This window comes from Cervus elaphus, chromosome 21 (assembly GCF_910594005.1).
Source record: "Cervus elaphus chromosome 21, mCerEla1.1, whole genome shotgun sequence".
Lineage (NCBI taxonomy): Eukaryota > Metazoa > Chordata > Mammalia > Artiodactyla > Cervidae > Cervus > Cervus elaphus.
In genome coordinates this window covers 4,939,422-4,964,015 of record NC_057835.1, presented here as the reverse complement: position 1 = coordinate 4,964,015, position 24,594 = coordinate 4,939,422, and the positions used below count along the sequence as shown (strand labels likewise).

At 56.5% G+C, this 24,594-nt stretch overlaps 1 protein-coding gene across 5 annotated transcripts in view; it reads right to left on the bottom strand.

The window, feature by feature from the left end:
• The window catches only part of ARHGAP39 (Rho GTPase activating protein 39), a 55,500-nt gene that overhangs the window by 10,726 nt on the left and 20,180 nt on the right, over window positions 1-24,594 (bottom strand). For all 5 annotated transcript variants that reach the window (XM_043879589.1, XM_043879588.1, XM_043879590.1 and 2 more), the window contains exons 3-6: window positions 21,360-21,794; window positions 16,029-16,112; window positions 6,959-8,315; window positions 4,568-5,129 (exon numbers count right to left, since the gene is read on the bottom strand). In XM_043879589.1, the coding sequence (XP_043735524.1) occupies window positions 4,568-5,129; window positions 6,959-8,315; window positions 16,029-16,112; window positions 21,360-21,794 (2,438 nt within the window). The remainder of the gene's footprint in view (window positions 1-4,567; window positions 5,130-6,958; window positions 8,316-16,028; window positions 16,113-21,359; window positions 21,795-24,594) is intronic.

The window sequence follows — 24,594 nt, the reverse complement described above, 5'->3', positions numbered from 1 at the left end:
GCCTAATGTTTTCAAGGTTCATCTATACTGTAACCTGTGCCAGAATTTCCTTCCCTATTTAAGCTGAGGAAGGCTTTCTTATCTCTCCTTGCTATTCTTTGGAACTCTGCATTCAAATGGGTATATCTTTCCTTTTCTCCTTTGCTTTTCGCTTCTCTTCTTTTCACAGCTATTTGTAAGGCCTCCTCAGACAGCCATTTTGCTTTTTTGCATTTCTTTTCCTTGTGGATGGTGTTGATCACAGCCTCCTGTACAATGTCACGAACCTCCGTCCATAGTTCATCACAGACAAGAAAGCCTTCCTCAATGATCAGTGCAAAGAAATAGAGGGAAATAATAGAATGGGAAAAACTAGAGATCTCTGCAAAAAAAGTAGAGATACCAAGGGAACATTTCATGCAAAGATGGGCTCAATAAAGGACAGAAATGGTATGGACCTAGCAGAAGATATTAAGAAGAGGTGGCAAGGCTCAGAGCTTGGAGTGTTAACTCCTCTGGGCCCGCTGGCATAATAAACCTGAGCTCTCCAGCTCTCTGGAAAAAAAAAAGAAGAGGTGGCAAGAATAGAGAAGAACCGTACAAAAAAAGATCTTCACAACCCTGATAATCACAATGGTGTGATCACTCACCTAGAGCCAGACATCCTGGCATGTGAAGTCAAGTGGGCCTTAGGAAGCATCACTACAAACAAAGCTAGTGGAGGTGATGGAATTCCAGTTGAACTATTTCAAATCCTAAAAGATGATGCTGTGAAAGTGCTGCACTCAATATGCCAGCAAATTTGGAAAAATCAGCAGTGGCCACGGGACTGGAAAAGGTCAGTTTTCATTCCAATTCCAAAGAAAGGCAATGCCAAAGAATGCTCAAACTACCACACAATTGTACTCATCTCACACACTAGCAAAGTAATGCTCAAAATTCTCCAGGCCAGGCTTCAGCAATACGTGAACCGGGAACTTCCAGATGTTCAAGCTGGTTTTTAGAAAAGGCAGAGGAACCAGAGATCAAATTGCCAACATCCGCTGGATCATCGAAAAAGCAAGAGAGTTCCAGAGAAACACCTGCTTCTGCTTTATTGACTATGCCAAAGCCTTTGACTGTGTGGATCACAATAAACTGTGGAAAATTCTTCAAGAGATGGGAATACCAGACCACCTGACCCGCCTCCTGAGAAACCTGTATGCAGGTCAAGAAGCAAGAGAACTGGACATGGAACAACAGACTGGTTCCAAATAGGAAAAGGAGTACGTCAAGGCTGTATATTGTCACCCTGCTTATTTAGCTTACATGCAGAGTACATTATGAGAAACGCTGGGCTGGAGGAAGCACAAGCTGGAATCAAGATTGCCAGGAGAAATATCAATAACCTCGGATATGCAGATGACACCACCCTTATGGCAGAAAGTGAAGAGGAACTATAAAGCCTCTTGATGAAAGTGAAAGAGGAGAGTGAAAAAGTTGGCTTAAAGCTCAACATTCAGAAAAGATCATGGCATCTGGTCCCATCACTTCATGGCAAATAGATGGGGAAACAGTGGAAACAGTGGCTGACTTTATTTTTCTGGGTTCCAAAATCACTGCAGATGGTGATTGCAGACATGAAATTAAAAGACACTTACTCCTTGGAGGGAAAGTTATGATCAACCTAGACAGCATATTAAAAGCAGAGACATTACTTTGCCAACAAAGGTCCGTCTAGTCAAGGCTATGGTTTTTCCAGTAGTCATGTATGGATGTGAGAGTTGGACCGTGAAGAAAGCTGAGTGCCGAAGAATTGATGCTTTGGAACTGTGGTGTTGGAGAAGACTCTTGAGAGTCCCTTGGACTGCAAGGAGATCCAACCAGTCCATCCTAAAGGAGATCAGTCCTGGGTGTTCACTGGAAGGACTGATGCTGAAGCTGAAACTCCAATACGTTGGCTATCTGATATGAAGAGCTGACTCATTTGAAAAGACCCTGATGCTGGGAAAGATTGGGGGCAGGAGGAGAAGGGGATGACAGAGGATGAGATGGCTGGATGGCATCACTGACTCAATGGACATGAGTTTGGGTAAACTCTGGGAGTTGGTGATGGACAGGGAGGCCTGGCGTGCTGCAGTTCATGTGGTCACAAAGAGTCGGACACAACTGAGTGACTAAACTGAACTGAACTGATTTAGGCTGAATAATACTCCACCGTATGTACAGATGACATTCTATTTTATCTGTTCATCCATCAATGGATAACTGGCTGCTTTCTACCTCTTGGCTGTTGTGAACATGGTGGTATGAACACAGGTGTGCAAATATCTATTCACGTCTCTGCTTTCAATTATTTGGGGTATATACTCACAAGTGGAATTGTGGGGTCCTATGCTAATTCTATTTTTAATCTTTTGAGGAATTGCCATTCTATTTTCCATAGTGACTGCAGTATTTCACGTTTCCTTGTGAGGTTTCTTTTTTTGTCTTTAAAAGATTCCTTCACTGTTTTTACCATGAACTCAAGGTGGGATGCAAGTAAATGCATGTGTTCAGCCTGCCATCTTTACCCGGAGGATAAATACCTGCTGCAGGCATGAGGCGCTTGCACTGAGCATCCCTCAGGGTGCTCCTGCAGGAGCTGCAGTCAGTGTGCTGTCGCCAAACCCCTGGGACGCCTGTGCTGACAGCATGCTTAGGGGGTTCCAGGGCACACAAGCCGTGAGTCACCTGGGGGTGGTTGGCACAAAGGTGTGACCACGTCAGACAAAGTTAAGCCAGGGGGAGGGAGCTCACATGAACCTGGGTTCACTGCGGGGTACCTTGGTCCCTCGAGGTCGTGACCACACAGCAGATGTCACACACATGCTGGCAGATGAACCTCAGCTTCTGAGGCCAAGGCAGGGTGCGGCTGGGGTGAGTCCCCACGTGTGGGAGCCAGCTCAGCTCTGCCCTCACCACTGCTCCTGGGACAGACTGCATGTCCTTCCAGGCACAGGCTCGTCCCCCCGGGCTGAGGGGGCCTGTCTTCCTGACCAGCAGCCAGCACCCACATTCTCTCGAGGATGCTCTTCTGGGCTGGTGACGAGCAGCAGCTGCTCACCCAGGAGTGGGTCTCACAGCTGGAGACAGGGCTCTGACGGGAGGGCAACCCTGTGCTACTGATGTTAGACCAGACCTCACAGCCCAGACACAGGACCCAGCTGACAGAACCACACAGACCCAGTGTGGTCTGCGGACAGAGACCACCGGGGCTGGGAAGCCATGGCTGCTAGGCTGAGCCTCGATTCCACCCGGCTCCCATAGCACAGACATCAGGACAGAGGCTCACTGACCTCGGAGCCAGCGGCAGTGTCCTGTTGGACACGAGTGCCCCGGCGAGAGAGGGGCCGGCCTGCAGTCTCTGGCCTCCATCCACCGCTCACTCACCTGTCACTCAGCAGCACTGCTGGAGCCCCGCGGGCTGTGTGCTAAGCAGTGGGCACACACTTCCAAACCTCCAGCTCACAGCAGGGACATTTCAAGGCCTTTTTGGAAGAGGCTGAGGTGAACCATGAAGCTACTGAGGGCCCATCTGCTCCTGGGAAGGTCTGAGAGGACAGAGACAGACCCAGGCTGCCTGCCTCACCCCGGGAGCAACCTGGGGAGACCTGTCTGTGGTGTTCAGGGATTCTGCCTCCAAAGGCGCACACCTGAGTGAAAATGTCAAGGCTTCTGAGATCTGCTTCCAAACAGCTGGCATGCTGGACGGTCCCTGTGCTTCACGCGCCTCCCAGGACCCACACTGCCTGCAGCTCTCCCCACTGTGTGCACATGCCTCGGCACCCACACCTCGTCAGGGGCAAGGCCCCAGCCAGACCAGGACAGGTGACCACTCCCAAGCCACCTACAGCACAGAGGACACTCAGGAGCACAGGGTGGCTGACAGCCACTGCATGGGGCTGCTGGCCCAGGCCCAGGACATGCACCACCTGGCTGGCAGGACTGTGGCCCAGCGTCCTCCCCACGCGGGTCAAGTCAGGGCCACACAGACCAGACACATGGCCTCCAGACGCAGCCTGGACTCAGCCCCAGGCAGCCGTCGGCAGGTCACTGTCTGTGACAGTCCCAGCCTCTGACCCCTGACGCAGCTCGGGGCCATCTCAGCTCACAGCACCACAACAGCCTGCTGGTCACCTCAGACCTGGTGCTGGGCCGAGTGCCCGGCTCCTTGCTGCTCTCAGAAGCCCTCCTGAAATGGCCTCAAGTGACAATGTGAGCCTGGCCAGGGTGGATGCCGTAAGTGCCTTCATCAGGCAGGGCAACTGGGATGGGGCCTCAGAGGGAGCGGACGCTGGTTGGTGGGGATGCAGGTGCGACACGCAGCCACACCTGTCAGCTAGCGGCCGGGATGGCGGCACGCCTGCCGCAGCTCTCCTCAGGGCCTCCGTGCCGAGAGGGGCTCCCTGAGGACCCTGCATCCCCGCGGAGGCCAAGGGTGTGCCCTCAAGAGGCGGTGCCTCTGCGCACCTGCTGCCTGTGGGCCCAGCACTGAGCCCAGGCAGGGGCCCCGCCACAGCCGCCCCGAGCTGGCAGCAGAGCCAGTGCCCGCCTGGGCCGTCCTCACCTTTGGTGTCGTTGACAGGGTCCATGTGCCGGTAGATGTAGCCCTCCAGGTAGGAGTGGAATTTGGGCGTGGGTGGGAAGAAGGCCAGGCAGATGGCCATGAGCTCCCAGCCGCGGGCCAGGCTCTCGAGGCGAAAGTTCTCGGTGGTCTGCCGGCACAGCTGGATATAGAGCTCGTCCCGCAGGCCCTGCACGCTCCAGCCTTTGGTGGCGATCTCCAGGGCCACGTGCAGCGGGTCTGCCTTGGCACGCCGGTCACCCATGTACATCTGGATCAACTTGAAGACCTCACAGGCCTCTTTCTTCACATGGCGGTCGCTGGTCACGATCATGGGCTTCTTGATGGACTCGCTGCTCCAGGCCAGCATGTTGGCAATGGACACCTTCCGCCGGAAGAGGCCCTGTGTGTGGGTGTTGAAGTGCTTGGAGGCCCAGTTCTCGATGTCTGTCTCCGAGGATGGCTTGCGGAGCGTAAAGGTGGGGAACACACAGCTGGCGCTGGGCATCACACTCCGGGCCTGCCGGCTGCTCTCGAACTGGGCACAGGTGCCAAGGTCCTCAGACTGGGGGACAGAGGGGCCCACATGAGCCAGCCAGTGGAGAGGTGTGGCCCCCACCCCACACGGGCCCCAACGCTGCTGGAGGAGAGAGGCCTGGGACTCAGCTCTGCCCGCCTCACCCTGTCTGCCCGCCTCACCCTTGTCCACCCTCCTCACCCCCATCTGCCTGCCTCAGTCCATCTCCGCCTTCCTCACCCATCTGCCTGCCTCAGTCCATGTCTGCCTTCCTCACCCGTCTGCCCTCCTCGCCCTTGTCTGCCCACCTCTCCCGTCTGCCTGCCTCAGTCCATGTCTGCCCTCCTCACCCATCCGCCCACCTCACCCCTGTCCACCTGCCTCATCCCTGTCTGCCCACCTTACCCCTGTCCGCCCTCCTCACCCCTGTCCACCCACCTCGCCCGTCTGCCCACCTCGCCTGTCTGCCTGCCTCAGTCCATGTCCGCCCTCCTCACCCCTGTCCACCCGCCTCACCTGTCTGCCTGCTTCAGTCCATGTCTGCCCACCTCGCCTGTCTGCCCTCCTCACCCCTGTCCACCCGCCTCACCCGTCTGCCTGCCTCAGTCCAGGTCCGCCCTCCTCACTCCTGTGTGCCCGCCTCACCCATCTGCCCACGTCAGCCATGTCCGCTGTCCTCACCTGTCTGCCCACCCACCCAGGGTCCGCCCTCCTCACCCTGGTCTAAGCGCCTCACGAGGCTGAGACGGGACCAACCTTTCCTCCAGGAGGCGCCCGCCCTGGTCCAGAGAGACCGAGGGTTGAGGGGCCAGCACAGTCTGGGAGTGGGAGGTGCTCGTGCGGCCCAGTGGGGAGGCCTAGGGGACACTGTGTCCTGGACTCACACGGCCCCCCAGGCAGGGGGCCGACCGTGCATGAGGGTAGGCTGGGGGGAAGGCGCTGTGGCTTCTGCTGGTTCAAGTGGGAAGGGCAGCCCCTCAAGGACAGAGAAAGCCCCAGATGCCAACCATGCTTGACAGGAACACAACCTTCTCTGGGCCGCCACTGCCGCACCCGTCTCCCCAACAAAGACACAACAAGGATTCCCAGGCATCAGAGGCAGGGCCGGGATGCCCATGGCCCCTCCCCGCTCTGCACAGCGCACTCACTCGGTACTCTTGGGGGGGCTCCTGGCAGGTCGTGCCCACACCTGCATAGCCTCCCCAACCCTTGGGGCAGGGAGCCACCTCCCCTGGCAGCACCCGGCATGGACCTCAGTCAGGCCCTCAGAGCCCACGTGTCCTTCCGTCCAGAGCAGGCTGGGGGCTGGGTGCCGCAGGACGCAGCTGCCCACACTCCACCAACCACCCGCCCTTGCCCTGCCCGTCTGTCCTGATGCCCTCCTGTGTTACAAGCCACAGACAGAGACGCGGCTCTGAACTCTCCAGTCTGGAGGGCACTAAGGTGGCCCTGTCCCAGGGGACACTGGCCACCTAAGATGTCCTGGTTCTTGGGCATGGCATGTCTTCCGCATTAGGGCTGGGGGTGCATCTAAGGAGCCGGGCCCCGGGAATCTCTGGCCACCAAGGAGCATCCGGCACTCCACCTGCACAGCTTCTCACTGCGCCTGTTCACAGGTGGCAGGCAGAGGCTCAGAGAGCAGAGGGCAGGTGACTGCCTCTGTGTCCTGGTATCAGGACGTGCCTTAGGCCCCCTGGTGGCCAGGCAGCACCGGCTGGGCCTCACCAGGAGCTGAGGGGAGAGACCTCTGTGCTGGTGGAGACCCCGACAGCCATCTACCATCGGTCCTCAGGCCTGCCAGGAACCGTGAGGCTACACCACATCTCAGGGTGCTGACCTGCCCCACCCCTGCCCAGGACCCACCTGTGAGCGCCTACCTGAGAGGGGTGCAGGTAGGGCTCCGGGGAGGCCAGGCTGGTCTGCACAGAGACGCTCTTCTCGAGCAGGACCTGCGGGAAGGCGAGCCTGTCCAAGGCACCCCTCTGCCAGTGCTTGCTCTCCTGCTGGGCCAGCGCCTCATCCTCACTGAAGGCACGCACCACGGGCCCAGGCATGGGCAGCGGCACGGCCCCGTCACTCTCGTAGCCCGAGCCGTCCTGCTGCGAGTCCCAGCTGCCCCTCTGCTTCATGTGCAAATGGGCTTGCTGTGCCTCCCAGGCCAGCCGGGCCTGCGCCAAGAAGGGCTCAGCCGGGCCCCGGGGGCCCTCCCCGTCCCCCGCCTCCCCCTCCGTGCGCTTCGTGGGCATCAGGCCGGGTCCACACAGAGGCCGCTCCTCCGTCAGGGGCTGCTGGCCTAGCGGGTCGCAGTCCCCGGGGCCCTCGGCAGGCGGGGCGCTGGGAGCATGGCACACAGAGGGGTTCCTGCTCTTCCTCTTGCGCGTGCCGGGGGAGTAGCCCGTCGAAGACATGGTGTCCTGCTGGCTAGACCAGGACATGGCATCATCCTGGGCCTGGGGCAGGGGCGTGGGCGGCAGGGCGGGCCGCAGCTCAGGCCCCTCCATGCTGCTGTAGTCCCCAGACATGACCCCCAGCGAGGACGTGGCCCCCAGGCGCTGGTCGCGCAACAGGCAGGGGCTGGGCTGCAGGGACAGGGAGCCGCCCCCCGGGTGAGGCGTGTACTTGTGCCGCGGACCTGCCCGCAGCTTGGGGCTGGAGCCGGCCTGCTCCACGTACACCAGCTGCCGCACGTACTCCTTGCCAGCAGGGCTGTACTCCAGGCTCAGGTAGCGCTCAGGGCACTTCTGCCTGGTGAGCACCAGCTGCTGGTAGGGCGACGCGGAGGCCGGCTTGGGTGGCTTGCGGCCAGGAGACCGCCGGGGCGAGCCGGCCTCAAACTGCACATCCATAGGGGGTTCGTCGTAGAGCGGGGCCTGGTACTCCACAGGGGGCTCCTCATAGAGGGGAGGCTCGTAGGCGTAGCGGGGTGAGGAAGGCTGCGAGTCTCCAGCTGGCCGGCGGGGCTGGGCCAGGAGCGGGGAGCAGCTCCCTAGCTCAGCCCTCTTCGGGAAAGGCGACGGCCTCCTCTCTGGGAAGAAGACGGGGCTGTCCGCGTCAGGGGTGAAGGTCTGCAGGCTGGGCGAGTGCTGTCCTCCAGAGGGTCTGCGGGAGCGACCCCCAGGCTGGCTGTCCAGGGTGTAGCCGTTGCCCTGGGGGGAGAGGAAGCTGGGCTCCCTGTCGGCAACTTTGATGAGCATGCGCTCCTTGGTGCCCGAGTTCCAGCGGAGAGAGGAAGTCCTGGTAGGGGGTGGGGAGCAGGTTACCTGAGAAGGTCCTGGGGGGGCAGGTGACCTGGAGGGAGCCCTGGGGGGAGCAGGTTACCTGGGGGGGTCCCGGGGGGCAGGTTACCTGAGGGGGGGTCCTGGTGAGAGGTTACCTGGGGGAGCAGGTTACCTGGGGGGGGATCTTGGAGAAGGTTACCTGGGGGGGGTCCTGGGGAGAGGTTATCTGGGGGGATCCTGGGGGGAGCAGGTTACCTGGGGGACAGGGGATCCTGAGGGCAGGTTACCTGGGGAGCTGGCCAGAGGGCAGGTTACCTGGAGGGAGTCCTGGGGGTAGAAGGTTTCCTGGGGGGTACCTGGGGGGGTTCTTGGGGGGAGCAGGTTACCTGGGGGGGGGTCCTGGGGGGAGCAGGTTACCTGGCGGGGGTCCTGAGGGTAGCAGGTTACCTGGGGGGCGGGGGGTCCTGAGGGCAGGTTACCTGGGGAGCTGGCCAGAGGGCAGGTTACCTGGAGGGAGCCCTGGGGGTAGAAGGTTACCTGGGGGATACCTGGGGGGGGTTCTTGGGGGGAGCAGGTTACCTGGGGGGGGTCCTAGGGGGAGCAGGTTATCTGGTGGGGGTCCTGGGGGGAGCAGGTTATGTGGGGGGGCGGTCCAGGGGGTAGCAGGTTATGTGGGGGGGGCCTGGGGGGAGGTTACCTGGGGGGTCCTGGGGGTAGTAGGTTATATGGGGGGGCCCTGGGGGGAAGTTACCTGGGGGGGGTCCTGAAGGGAACAGGTTACCTGAGAAGGTCCTGGGGGGGGCAGGTTACCTGAGGGGAGTCTGGTGGGGGCAGGTTCCTGGGTTGGGGTGGAAATCTGACCCCTTCGCCAGCCTGGACTCATGACCACCCCCCTTGACCTCACAGGTGTGAGGCCAGGGGCTGTAGGCTGTGGGCCCTGGTACTGCCGGGTGCTATAATGAGCTGTTAACCTTTCACTGCTGAGGCCCTGACCCCGGGTCGTGCAGCCTGGAGCAGCTGCCCCCTGGCCTGGGAGCTCCCCTCACACACTTCCCGGGTCTGCCCAGCAGCCCTCCGAGGGCTCTCCTGCTGCTGCCCACGGGGACGCTCCTCCAGGGCCCCTGTGAGAGGCTCTGCTCTGGTCCAGGCCAGAACCGGGCACAGAACTACTCCTGGACAGAAGCGCCGGGGGCCGGGGGAGCTCCCAGAGGCCTCTGTGGCTTTGGAATCCTGGGCTCAGCACCCACCCTGCTCCCGCAGCACAGCCGATCATCCCGCAGCGCAGCACCTCTCAGGGCCTGGACTCCAACCACAGGCCCCTGTGAGTCCAGAAGGGCTGGCTGCCCTGCTGGCACTGCCCACCGCCGGGCTCAGCACTCCGCACCTGGACCAAGATGGTAAAACCGCTCCCCGTTCCTAAGGGCGCCCATGGCCCTGGGGAGCTGTGTGCCCAGATCCCGGCCCCTCCACCTAGCAGGGGGCACTCGGGGCATTCAGGCTCTTCTGAGTCTTACTTGCCTGATGACAACACAGAGACACTGCCCCTGGAGATACAGGGACTTGATCACACACCATGCCCACCAACTAACGGTCAGCCCCATGTCCCATGGCTGTACCAGCCACAACAGGGCAGACCAAGAGGCCCAGAGCAGTGCGTAAGGCGCCCCGCTTCCGCCTGCCCCCTCAAGAAACTCCCCAGATGCTTTAAAGATTTCCTTCTAAGAATCCACCTGCAATGCGGAAGACCTGGGTTTAATCCCTGGGTTGGGAAGATCCCCTGGAGAAGGCAAAGTATTCTGGCCTGGAGAATTCCATGGACTGTATAGTCCACCGGGTCGCAAAGAGTCAGACATGACTGAGCGACTTTCACTTTCTACATTTAGTATCTGGAACATTTGTGTCAGTGTCTCTGCTTCATAGCACTTCTTCAGTCTGTGGTCTGGCCTATTTTATGATTTCTGGAAACTCCTGACCATAAAATATTACTTCCATCCCGTTTCCTCTCTCCTTCTCTGGGAGTCCGGTGCTGTCTCCTGCACTGAGCTCCACAAGGTCTTGGGCTGTGTCCTGTACTTTCCATCCCCTGGCCTCTCCACACTGTTGACTTTTTTCTGATATACCGTCTAATTTACTAACCTTTTAAGAACCCATCTACTGAGTTCTTAGTTTATTATTTTTTTTTCAGTTCTAGAATATCTATTGGTATTTAACTTTTTTTTTAACAGTACTTTGAGGTTCACAGCAAAACCGAGGAGAAAAAAATGTACATTTCCCACGTGCACCTACATTTTCCCTGCACCTACTTACACACAGCTTCCCCGATTATCAGCATTTCGGAAGAGATAGAATATCTGCTGTCAGCTGATGGACCAGCACTGACACATTGTAATCAACCAAAGTTCTTAGTTGATATTAGGGCTCACTCTTACTGTTGTACATTCTGTGGGTTTGCATAAATGTAGAGACATGTATCCACCATTGTAGTGTCATACAGAGCATTTTCTTTGCCCCCACATGCTATGTCTGCTCATCCCCCTCCCCAAATCCCTGGCAACCACTGATCTTTTCACTGTCTCCATAGGAGGCAAATCTGAAGCCAAATCAATGAGCAAATCTTTGGCCTCCAAAGAAGGCAATCTGAAAACCTGCACACTCTTGACTCCAGAATGTCAGGAGTAGAATCACGCAGTGTGCAGGCTCTCAGGCTGGTGTCTTCGCTTTGTGACATGCTTCTCTGTGACTCTTCACGGCTGACAGCTCATTTCTTTTTAGTGTTGTATAAGCCATAGTCTGGATGGACCACAGTTTTCTTCTCTATTCACCTACTGAAGGACATCTTATTTTGGCAACTATGAATAAAGATACTATAAACATCTGTGTGCAGGATTTGATATGAACATAAAATGTCAACTCCTTTTGGTAAATACCAAGGAGCAGTACTGCCAAATCATTTAGACTATATTCAGGTTTAAAAAATATATATTTATTATTTATGGCCGAGTCGGGTCTTAGTTGCAGCACATGAAATCTCCATTGCATCATGCTGGATCTTTCCCTGCAGTGAAAAGGCATCTCTCCAGTCGTGGCACACAGGCTCAAGTATGGGTGCACTTGGGCTGCATGGGCTTAGCTGCTCTGTGGCATGTGGAATCTTAGTTTCCCAACCAGACACTGAACCTGATTCCCCTTGCCTTGGAAGGGGGGATTCTTAGCCACTGAACCCCAAGGAAGTCCCTGTGTTCAGTCTTAGGGGCTGCACCCTCCTGCGCTCCCACCAGCACTGACTGTGGGTTCCCCTACCCCGCACCCTCGCCAGCGCCTGGTGTCAGAGTGTCCGCCTTCTGGCTCCTCTAATAGGCGTGCAGAGGTATCTCACTCTTGTTTTACTTTGCATTTCCTGCTGACAGGTGATGTGGAGCATCTTTCACATGCTTTCTGTGCCAACAGTATAGGTTCTTTGGTGAGGTGTCTGTTCAGCTCTTTTGCCTATTTTAAAAGAAGGTTGTTTTCTTACTGTTCCATTTAAAGAATTCTTTGTATATTTCATATTACAGTCCTTTATCATTTGTGTCTATTGCAAACATTTTCTCCTAGTTCGTCTTTCACAGAGCAGAAATTTTTAATTTTAACACAGTCCAGCTTATCAATTGTTTCTTTCATGACTCGTGCCTTTAATGTTGTACCTAAAAAGTCACTGCCAAACCCAAAGTCAACTGGGTTTTCTCCTCTGCTACCTTCTAGGAGTCAGTTTTGTTTCACATTCAGGTCCGTGACCCATCTTGAGTTAATTCCATGAAGGGTGTAAGGTCCGTGTCCAGATTCACTTTCTTGTGTGTGGACGTCCAGGTGTTCCAGCAGTGTCTCTTAAGAGACCACCTTGGCTCCACTGCATTGATTTTACCCCTTCATCAAAGGTCAGCTGATGATATTTATGGTGGTCCATTGGTTGTCTCTCCATTCTATTCCATTAATTGGTCTATCCTTTACCAATACCACCCTGTGTTGCTTACAACAGAGTTATAGTGAGTCTTGGGACTCAGGTAGTGTTATTCCTCAAACTTTGTCCTCCTTGAGTATTGTGTTGGTTGTCCTGGGTCTTCTGCCTCTCTGGAGAAATCTTATTATCACTTTGTCAGTATCCACAAAACAGCCTGCTGGGATTCTGGCTGAGACTGCATGGAATCTATAGGTCAGGTTGCAAAGAGTGGAGTCCTTCCTCCACTTGTTCAATGCTTCTGTGATATCTTTCATCAGAATTTTAAGTTTTCCTTATACAGATTTTGTACATATTTTGTCACATTTACACCTAAGTATTTCATTCTGGGTGATACTAATGTAAATGCTACTGTTTCTAACTTCATATTCCACTTGTTCATTGCTAGTATATATGAAAGCAATGGACTTTTGCATATTTAGCTTATGTCTTAAGCTTATACCTACCTAGCTATACAACCACTTAGTTCTAGGAGTTTGTCAGTTCTTTAAGATTTTTTACATAGGTGATCAAGTCATCTGCAGGCAAAGACAGCTTTATGTTTTCCTCCCCAACCTGTATACCCTGCATTTCCTTTTCTTCTGTTACTGCATTAGCAAAGAACTCCAATATGATGCTGAGCACCAGAGGTCAGAAGGGAAACCCTTGCCTTGCTTCTGATCTTAGTGGAAAAGCTTTGAGCGTCTCACTACTAAGTGTGATGCTAGCTGTAAATTTTTTGTAGATGTTCTTCATCAATATTCTTTATCAAGTTAAGGGAGTTCCTCTCTTTTTGGGTGGCACTAGTGGTAAAGCACCCACCTGCCAATGCAGGAGATGTAAGAGACACAGATTTGATCCCTGAGTTGGGAAGATCCCCTGGAGGAGGGCATGGCAACCCACTCCAACGTTCTTGCCTGGAGAATCCCATGGACAGAGGAACCTGGTGGGCTACAGTCCATGAGGTTGCAAAGAGTCAGACAGGACTAAAGCGATTTTTTTTTTAGGACTGAAGCGATTAAGCACACACATATTCCTCCTTTACTAAGTTTGTTTGTAAATTATGATTGGCTGTTGGATTTTACCAAATGCTTTTTTTGTAACTGTTGATGCGATCATGTGAAAGTGAAAGTCGCTCAGTTGTGTCCAACTCTTTGCAACCCCATGGACTATACAGTCCATGGAATTCTCCAGGCCAGAGTGGGTAGTCCTTCTCTTCTCCAGGGGATCTTCCCAAGCTAGGGATCAAACCCAGGTCTCCCGCATTGCAGGTGGATTCTTTACCAGCTGAGCCACAAGGGAAGCCTAAGGATACTGGAGTGGGTAGCCTATCCCTTCGCCAGCAGATCTTCCCTACGCAGGAATTGAACTGGGGTCTCCTGCATTGCAGGTGGATTCTTTACCAACTGAGATATGATTTTTCACCTTTGGTCTACTGATGTAATGGATTATATTGACTCTCAAATGCTGAACCAACCTTGCATACCTAGGATAAATCTCACTTGGTCATGATATATAATTCTTTTTATACAGCAGTGATTTCCTAATTTTTTTTTTGAGGATTTTTACATCTATGTTCATGAGAGAGACAGGTCTGTAGTATTCTTTTGTGTTTTTCTGATTTTGGTATTAGGGTAATACTGGCTTCACAGAATGAGAAAGTATTCCCTATGCATCTATCTTCTGAAAGAGATTGCAGAGAACTCATAAATTTCTTCCATGTATGTTTGGTAGAACTCACCAGTGAACCCATTCAGAACTTCTGCTTTCTTTTTTGGAAGATCATTAATTATTGATTCAATCTCTTTTAACAGATACACACCTGTTCAGATTGTGTATTTCTTCTTCTATGAGTTTTGGCATACTATATCTTTTACAGAACTGGTTTATTTTGCCGAGGTTAACAAGCTTGTGTGCACAGCCTTGTTCAGAGCCTTCCTGTCCCCTCTGAGACTCCTGAGGGAGTCTTCTGGACTGCACCGACTGTCAGACCACGGCCACAGGTCTTGGCTCCTCTGCGGATCTCTGATGCCTACAGAAATTTGGTCTATTTTGTTCTTGTACAGGCTGGTCTCAGGTAAGTGAATCCACCATCACAGAAAGTAGAAATCCCAAGCATCCTAAGAAACCAATTGTGCAGTCTGGTCCTGTGCCTCTGTCCTCTGATTGAGCCACGAGTCCTAACTGTTGGCCGTGGGTAAGGCAGGACTGAGAGAACCAGGGTGAGAGTGAGCAGGGCTTGGGAGGCGGGCTCCCTTTGGGAATTCAGCTCCTGGTTGCCCAAGGCTGCTCCTGGCCAGCCTCACAGACCAGCCAAGCAGAGCAGAGGACGGCAGGCAGCATGCCTGCAGACCTGGAGAACCAGCTCTGGAATCTGAGAGATCTGGGACTGAACTGAGAATGTGGTTCCTGGGCTGTGGGGCATCACCTCCCACTTCCACCCTGGTCCTCACGAGTTCTCACGAGGACTAAAAGCAGGACACATGGAAAATCACAGCCTTGGTTCAGAGGGGCACACAGGAGACACTGCACATGGTCCACTGCCCAGCAAATGCAGGCAGGGCTGCAGCAGCCAGATAGGAGGGTGGGGTGGTGTCCCGACCCAGAGCACTCCAGGAGCCGGGGCAGAGGCAGGCACGGGGCAGCAGAAAGGCGGGTGCCGGCCCGTCTCAGGGAAATGCACCCCCAGCAGCACAGAGACGGCCTGGGTCATGGAGAGCCGATGCCCCTCAGCGCCCCCAGGCCCAGCCAGAGTCCTGTCCTTCTCTCCCAGCCCCTGATCACCTCCCCTCCCACAGGACGACCCCCACAGCCCCTCACCACCACCTGCAGACCCAGCAGGAGGTCTAGCCTTCTCTCTCAGCCCCAATTCCTTGTCGGCTCTGCTGGGGAAGAGGCACTCTGGGGAAAGACTCCCTCCCACCGCCTCCTGCCTGTTTCTGGAGGCGCCTCATCAGGGAAGCGTTGCCCCATGCTCAGTGCCCTGGAAGAGCGGCAGGAAAAGGGACGTGGACTAGCTCGGAGGGAAGCCTCTGCCCCCGACGTGGGCCCCGCTCACAGGCCGCAAGACCACATCAGCTCTCTGCCCACAAACCCCAGTCAAACCTGAGTCTCCCAGTGACCAGCGAGGACGCCCGTGAACACAGCCACACTGCTGGCCTAGGCAGGCTTAGATCCCTCCCTGTATCAACAAACCCAGTCTTGATCTCTAAACTGAGCAAACCGCCAAAGGCCCCTTGCGCTCCAAATCCCTCTCCCCAGGGGCCCAGCACCCCGTCCGGCCCCCATCAGCTACAGGACGAGGTGCCTGCTCCAGCCTGGACACACGAGCTGACCCAGGGGACGCCCCTGCTCAGCCTGCTGCTGCTGTGCCCAAGGTCCTGGGCGTCATATCTGGAAACCCCAATGCCCAACGAGGCCAACCCAGGCCCGCCTCCCCGCCCCACTTGGCGGGCACCAGTCTTCCCGACGTGGCCTGGAAAACACTCCGACGCGCCTGGAGCTCCGGGGGGGACCACAGGCTAAGGAACCTCCAAGGGATCCACCAGGGCCAGTACCGTGGATACAACAGTACCTCACACCACACAGCGGCCCGACAGCCTCTCCTTGTGTCCCACGGGCCAGGGCAGGGCCTGGCGCGCTCTGCACATCCAGCTGGTCACTTCCTGCTGGGCCAGACCCTTCTCCAGCTCACCCGAGAACTGCCAGGAAAACCACCCCCGGCCGGGAGAGGGCCAGGCCTGAGGCAGGGCCTACCTGCAGTGGAGAAGGTGGCCGTCCGCGCTGTAGTCCCGGTAAACCTCGTAGTCCTTCTCGAGGAGCGCTCCTGACGGTGAGGAGCTGAAGTGCGGCAGAGTGAGTAGGAGACATGAACAGAAGTACAGCCACTTAGAGACACTCCTCGGAACGAGGTGCGGCCCTCTGGTTCCCACCACAGCTCCTGCCGCGGGTCTGCCTGCACTTGGGCAGGGTTTCTCGCACCCTCACCGCCCCCTCCCACGGTGCCCCGATGGAACCCACTGTCCTCACCTGGGACAGCCCCAGGCCCAGCGAGGAGCTGGAGCTCTGGCCGGTGGCCTCCGGGCTAGGCTCCAGGCTGGGCTGGGACCCAGGGGACACGGAGTGGGGCGCAGAAGGGCTTGGGCCTGGTTGCCAGGTCCCCTGGGCTGGCCTTGGTGGGGAGCCCACACTCCACTTCAGGCTGGAGAGCAGCTGACTACAGCCAGTGGGCCTCATCCAGCTCCAGTGCCTGGTGTTGCACAGCAGGTGGGCAATGAATGGTTTATACACTGAAATTTATTCGTGTATGAAATTTACATGCGATTCAAATTCCAGGGTCTGTCAGCAGCACGTCATGGGAACACAGTCCTGTGTGACCACAACAGAGGCCAGAGACGGTGGCTGCACCACTCAGCACACCGCAGGTCCCAGGTGCGGCCACAACTCAGCGACCTGAGTGCCCCCACACAGCTGATCTGCCAGCCACAGACGGGGGCCTGGATGGCTCTGCCTCTGGCGGTGTGCAGGCTCTGTGCCGCTGGGCCAGGCAGACACACGGCCCTGCTGGAGTGTTGCAAGGTGCACAGCGATCAGAGCCCAAGACGGGAATCCCGTCGCAGCAGAATTACTTCAATGAAAACGGAAGGGGCCTTCACACCACACGTGCTTCCCAGCGGCTCATCTGTGAGCCCGGCAGGGAGAGCAGCCACGCTGTTCACAGGCAACAAGCATTAACCTGTGCCGACAACAGCAGCTGAGGGCGTGTGTCCAAAGGAAGCAAGCCTGCTCGACCAGCAGCCTCGAGGCACAGACAGTGAGAGCCGCTCGGCAGCGGGGCCTGGGGGGTCCCAGGGCTCCTGGCGCTACTCCACGCTGTCACTGAACTAAGGAGTCACAGCTGAGCTTGACAGGACTGGGCAACTGGCCTTCACGAGTCATCTCTGCGGAACGACTACAGGTGAAACTACTACCAAAGAAACTGAGGAAACACCTAATTCAGTCCAGCCCGAGTGCAGCTGAGATGTGTCACAATGGCCTGTGCCTAAAACATGCGCCGGGGACCGGCACAGGGCGCGGGCTGGCGCCGCGGGGGTGCAGCGGGCCCCGGCAGCAGGCCGGTGCTCAGCAGCCGCCCAGGCCACCAGCAGCCTCCGCCCTCCTGGATTCAGCCGTCACTGGTCCCACAGGTCTGTGTCAGAAACAGAAGGGAAGTATCCCAACTTGACCCACTACACAGCAGTTTAAAAGCTTGAAAACAGAAAGCTTTGCTGCAATTTTTTTAAAACTCACAGCCTAGGTGGAAATTTTCTGTTTGAGAAAAGATTCTACTCAACTACTATCATCAAACATTGAATGTGAGGGGTTTTTAGATTTGACAATGTTTCTCAATGAATTCAACCTAAAATTATAAGGCAAACGGTGCTTATATGAGACACTGAGACTGCAACAGTCATTTTGATGACAATGGATGTCTGAGTCACAAGCAGTATCAAGCTGCTTTAGCATCTCCTTTGCGGGCCTCAGAAATTGGAACAAGAAGCAAGATCCCCATTCCCACACAGGAGACACGCTTTATGAGCTACAATACTAGTTCCAGACCAGTGCAATAAAGCCAGTCACATGAATGTTCTGGCGTCTCAGTGCAAACAAACATTACGTTCACACTGAACTATAGTCTATTAAGCATGCAAAGCCACCTGGGTTTTCTGAGGATTTTGAACTCCAGGCCTTGAATGGTAGAAGGAAAGCCCACAACTAGCTAAGATGGCTGTAAATACAAAGGGAGACAGGATTGTTTCCCAGCACTGAGGCTTGAGAGGCAATGGCCCCTGAGAGAGCACACGGACAGCGTGACCGGGGTACAGGGCCGCACGTGGTGTGGGCGGATGCAGGCTACAACGTGCAAGAAACCACAGTTGACACAAGACACGTAAGCAAATACCTTTGGACCAAGGCCAGGAAAGAACTTTTTAAACAAAACATTGAAAACAAACAAGGTGAAAATTACAGTAAACTTGCTTGCATCAAAATCAAGGGCTCCAGGGACCCATCAGCAGGCACGAGGGGGGTCTGTAGGGCAAGGCCACCCACACACTGAACAGGAGCAAGTCTACAGAAGCAGCCACCGCGCACCCGAGGCTCTGCCTGCTCAGCCCGAGGCCCCCCGCGGGCCCCAGGTGCAGAGTGGGGGTGCAGGCTTCCCCAGGCCGCGGGGTGAGTGCAGCGTTCTGGGGGAGCACCCAGGAACACGCTGGGCGGCAACGCACGTGTGGAGCACATGGGAACGCACAGGAGGAAGGGGTGGGAAGGGCCTGGCCTGGAGGAGCCGCGGTGACAGCACATCCTCCACTGAACCAGGGGTCCCCAGGAAGCGCCCCACAACCACCCCACCACACCAAGGCCAAGTGCTAGAAGGGATGAAAGTGACCAGCCCTTAGGAGTCCCTGAGGAGGAACACATCTAACACACGCGAGAAGGCCGGCTGTTCAGGGAAAAATACGAACCACGGGGAAGTGGCTGACCCTGGTTCCAAAGCACAAGTCAAGGCAGAAAGCATTAGCGATATGACACAGGGAAGCATGCTGGGAACACCGACTGCAAACCTCCCTGCAGCCGACCCACAGCTTCCAGGCAGGACAGCAGCAGCGCGAGACAGGAAGAAAGGACAGACCACTCCCACCCCCTGGGGGGACTTCACCTCCCGGAACCCAGGTGTCTCGGCAGATCAAAACTTAGTAAAGAACTCAACTGATACAATTAACAGATCTGACCCAACAAACACCCAGAGAACCCTAGAGCTAACAGAGAAGAGAAATTGTCTGCCTTGGCCGGCAGGGTGTCGTCTTGTGCGTCTCCATATTCTCACAAAGACAACAGTCCTGAGGGATCAGGGCCCTGCCCACTGCAGGAGGGCCCATCTCAACTTAACCAACAGTGTTCACAACAGCCCTGTGTCTCCAGAAGGTCACATTCACAGATGCTGAGAACGGGACGGGGCAAATTCAACCCACAAGACACAGAAACATACTGGATAGGATTCCCCATCCATTCATGCTGAGAAGCCTAATAAGAGAAAGGGACATCCCAGCCCGACACACAGTATCACAGGGCCAGTGGGCCTGCCTGCCTCCCCGGCCCCGTCTCCTCGGGGAAAACCGGCCAGCTTGGGACAGCTGGCGGAGTCACAGGCAACTCTGGAGACAGTGCGCTCGACTGTAATGAGAGCTCAACAAGTGTAAAAACAACTGACGTATAAATATAACATCTGGGGCCTTCCTTGGTGGCTCAGCGCTAAAGAATCTGCCTGCTAACACAGGAAACATGGGTTCGATCCCTGGCCCGAGAAGATCCCACGTACTGCGAGGCAACAAAGCCCTTGTGCCATAACTACTGAGCCTGTGCTCTAGAGCCAGGAAGTGCAACTACTGAGCCCGTACCCATGACTACCAAAGCCCACGCGCTCCAGAGCCTGTGCCCACAAGAGAAGTCGTGCAATGAAAAGCCTGCGCACCACAACCAGACAGTAGTCCCCGCTCACCAGAACGAGAGAAAAAGCCCGAGCAGCAATGTCAAAAATAAATAAAATTAATAAAATTAATTTTTAAAAAGTAGTACCTGAATACCAGTAATGATCGCATAATATGACTTTATATGGTATCTAAAAATCTTTAAAAAGTGCAAGTTCTTTGTGGAAAAACATATAAAATGTACTACCTTCATGAATGGGAGAAGATGACACAAGCAAGGTGGCTAGTCCCCCAACCTGCCCCACAGTTTAAACACAATTCTAATCCTCCTCCAACTAAGCTCCTCATGGGAGGCCGATCCAAAGGCAACACCATGATCCAAGTCACCATACCGGACACCTCTGGGAAGAGGACAACCCTGCCCCCAGGACGTCTGCCAACAGAACCTAAGAAGAGTCCAATCCCTCACTGGCCTGCAGGGAAGAGCCAGCAATCACCACCAGCAATGCCGCCGTGGGGGACCTGGGCCCAGAGGCTGTCACGTCTGCTGGACAGGCAGCGGCACCGGTCTGAGCTCACCAGAACATCAGAGGGATGCAGGGCTATCTTTAAACCTCACTCGCTTGCTTTTTCCTTGGGGACCATCCCAGGCTCTGCTTCATGAGGACGACTCCCAGCAGCCTCTCAGGCCGCTCCAGCCCGCGTGCCCAGGCCCCTGCCCACAGCCCTGCCCTGTGTGTGCCAGGCTCTCGCACACCCTCAGCACAGGTGCTGCACTCCCAGCCTGGCATGTCACCCTCCCAGGAGCAAACAGACCCACAGCCTAAGTCGGCTTTTGATTACTTTGTGACTTCCACTGTCACCAGGCGAAACCCAGCCTACCTGGTCTCCAAGGACCATGTCCCACTCCTGCTCCTCCCTGGCTTCTTTCTGGTAACTTCCAGCCTGTCTGGGTTTATCCAGGTCACATGCCCTCCAGCCATTTCTTCTGGACTGGGACCCTTGAGTGCCAGCCCTGGGGAACAGCTCCCTGGGGTTCAGGGTCTGCCACATGGGCACTTGAGGGGGGGGGGTGCATAAGCAGCGGGGGGTAACATCCAGATGTGAGGCCAGCAGGAGGCGGGAGCCCAGGTGTCCACGGCCTCACTGTCTGCAAGACCAGGAGGGAAAACAGCCACAGTGGCTGCTGGACAAGCCAACACCCTGGGGGCTCCCAGGACAGTGCTCTGCCCCACCACCGACAGCCTCAGTCCTTCCTTTGCAAAACAGGGGTGATGCCCTCACCTCCCTCCCTCGGTGCTGGTGAGGTCAGTTAAGCTCGGGCAGGGAGGCCTGGAGTCAGGTGGGGCCAGCCGAGGGACCCCCATGGATCTGCATCCAGAGAACAGGCCGGCGGGCCTAGGGAGGGCACCCCTCCATCACAGGAGCTCTGGGGGCCAGCTCTGGGGTGCCCCCATCACGGGAGCACTTCCCACAGTGGAGAGAACCAAACAATTTCACGATTAGCCAGAGAAACTCCAGCCCCGGCAGGGCCCGGCAGGCCTCGGCCAGCTCCGCCCAGGTGGGCACAGGGGAGTGCGCAGATCCCCCAGAGGCGGCAGGGTGCAGGGGCCCGCCTCACCTGCCACTCTCGTCCTTCACCACCCCTGGTGCAGCCTGCCGGCTGGCGCGGCCCACCAACTCCTGCGCCCTGTCGCCGGTGTCCAGCTCGGGCTCCAGGGACGAGCTGGTGCTGCCATCGCGGCTGACGCTGCTGCCCCGCCCGGGGCTGTTCTCTGCCGAGGCGCGCGGCGACTCCGTGTTCTGCTTCAGGGTCTGCAGCTTGGCCAGTGGGATGATGTCACAGTCCTGCGGCCGGTGCCACACAGTGCGCTGGGTGCTGGCGTTGTAGTAGTAGAAGCGTGACGTGTTGGGGTCGAAGAGCTCCCACCACTGGTTCTCGCTGGTCCGCTTGATGCGAACGCCGGCAGGCGGGTCCCACACGCACTCGCCGGTGACCAGGTTGGCGTACATGCGCTCGCGTGTGCGCGGCTCGATGATCTCCACCCACTCCAGCCTGGGGGAGGGGGCAGCGTCAGGCGGGGCTGGGGAACCCCACCCACCCCAAGACCAAGGATCCCGCCCGTCAGGCCACCTGCTCTGGGCCGCACGTCCGCGGGCTGGCATATCCAGCACCAGACCTTCCTCGTGTCTGCCAGCCTCAAAAGCAAGAAATCTCTTCACATATAAGAGTAAAACCAAAGCTTACCTAAATTCCATCCACTCCCGATTTTCTAAACGCTCATCAGAGCCCAGCCCTGGGCGGCGGGGTCTTCAGCCCAGCCCCACATCAGGGACGCCCTGGGTTCTGGCTCCCCATCCGCAGGGGGCTGGGCCACGGGCACTGCTCACTGTCCTCCCAGATGGCACCATGTCCCTCCCGGATGCCTGGCTGCTCTTAGTAGCAGCCACCACTGGCTGCCAGCGCCACCCATCACCCGCACTGGGAGGGGACGCCAACATCGCTGCGTTGCCCCAGTCAAAAGCAGAGCTGGTTCCCCCCAGAAGCCCCCAAACACACCCCACCCCAAGGACAAGCCTGTCATCCAGCTAAGATCCTTAAAAAAAAAAAGTGTAAATTAAAACTATTCAAAAAAAAAAAATATTCAGAATAAAGCAATGTGAATGCCAATGTGTTTGACATCCCAGTGTGCTCTAGCTGACAGGTAGGGAGCATATTTCACTCTGCTTCCAAGTTTCTACACAAGTAACAATCCCTTAAATATCACTTCTGTGATGGGCCTGGTCCTCACCAGCACTGGGATGGTCAGAAGCTTCCAGGACCTGCAGAGAAGGGGAGCACCCCGCTCCTTACCCTCTGCTGCAAGCCCAGTTTTCCAGGCAGGAGCACAGGTGGGCTTTACCAGAGGACTGAGGGGACAGTGCTGACAACTCCCTCTGAGAACCTCATCCCGCCCTTTGAGGCCAAGAGAGAAGGCACAACCCTGCAGGGCGATGAGCCCCCAACACACACACACACACACACACACACACACACACACACACACACACACACACACACACACACACACACACCCTGCAGCAGCACACACACACACACACACACACACACACACACACACACACACACACACACACCCTGCAGCAGCACACACACACACACACACACACACACACACACACACACACACACACACACACACACACACACACACACACACACACACACACACACACACACACACACACACACACACACCCTGCAGCAGCCCTGCAGGCTTGGGGGCCTCTTTTGGATGCACAGTGTCTTCTGGAAGCTCTCAGAGCCAAGGGGCAGGCTGGCCAAGTGGGCAGGGTACAGAAGCTCTCAGAGCCAAGGGGCAGGCTGGCCAAGTGGGCAGGGTACAGAAGCTGGAAGATGTGGAGCCAAGAGGGGGCAGGAGGTAAGGGAGCAATAGAGAGGGAGAGCCCTGAGGATGCTGAGGGCTGGAGGAGGGACGCAGGAGGGAGCCACCTCGGGGCTCGGCCACGTCTGAACCGCAACCCCTGCAGCACGGTCACACTAGGCAACCCGGTGGGGGAGGACGCTGGGGCTCTGTGCTTGCAAGCGTGGGACTATCGCCTAACCCGCCATCCTGCAGAAGGTGGGGCAGAGCTGGGGAGGCATCATGGGATCGGACGGCTAGAGGGACAGGGTCATGAGAGGTTGCAGCATCTCTGCACCCCGCAAGCCTTGCGTGGCGTCTGATCTCTAGTGACCCTGCAAGGCCAGTGCCTGCGGAAGGTGGGCAGGGGGCCTCACGTGTGCCCACTGTTACCCGTGTCCCCGGAGGCCCCTCCCGGGCCCAACCTCCACTGCCATCACCCCGCCCAGCGGGGGCGGGGGCGAGGCCCGACTCTTCCTCTCTTGCCTGCTGGCTGGCCATTCTCCGCAGAGGACAGAGCAAAGTTCTAAACTGGGAAGCATTGTGCCCCCTGCCCCCCCAGGATGGAGATCCCCCCCAACACAGCTCAGCGGGCACCGTCTACTCTCAGCCTGAGGACACACCTGCCCCCACCCTTGGCAGCCAGAAGGCACTGCCCGAGGGCAGTCCTCACAGGGACAGAAGGGCCTGGAGACCTCGCTCCTGTGAAGAGGGAAGCTCTCAATTCTGCGGTCACCCTCAGCTGATGGCCTGCGTGCCCCTCGAGCTGCGGCATGGGATCAGCCGGGACAAAGGGCAGAGGTGCCCAAGGAAGGCCTGGCCCAGCAGAGATGCTCAGAAAGTACTGGACTGAACACTGTGAGCCCCGGGGAAGCAGTAACAACTCCTTTTATAGCTCTAAATACACTTTCAAATGAATTTACTGGTGGTAATTCTCTCTGAATAAAGAAAAAAAAAGAAAAGAAGCTGGTTCCTTTTCAGCACACTACTGTGTGCATGTGGGCAGGACCCCGTTTTCTCAGAATGTTCTGGGTGCCCCCCACAGCACTTTTTATGAAGACCCCCAGGGACCCAGGGGGCAGAGAATATGCTGGAATCCGGAGTCTGGTCAGGGTCGGGAGCAAGGTTGGTCGCAGCAGACCCCATGGCTGGGAGGGAAGGCAGGCCCTGTGCAGACCCTGAACCCTGGTCAGCGGGAGCAGCAGGGCACAGGACGCTCAGTCACAGGGCACGTGGCTGAGAAGGGTCAGAGCCTGCGGGTGACGGGCTGACCACCGTGGCCCAGTCACACTGTGGAGGCTGTCGAGTCTGAGGGAGATTCATCTGGCGACAGTGTCTGGCATGAAGTGGGAGAAGACTCAAGATGACGGCGGTTTCTGGGTATGACCGGCTGCGGCCTCTCCCCAGCGCCCAGGGTGCTGCGTGGACAAC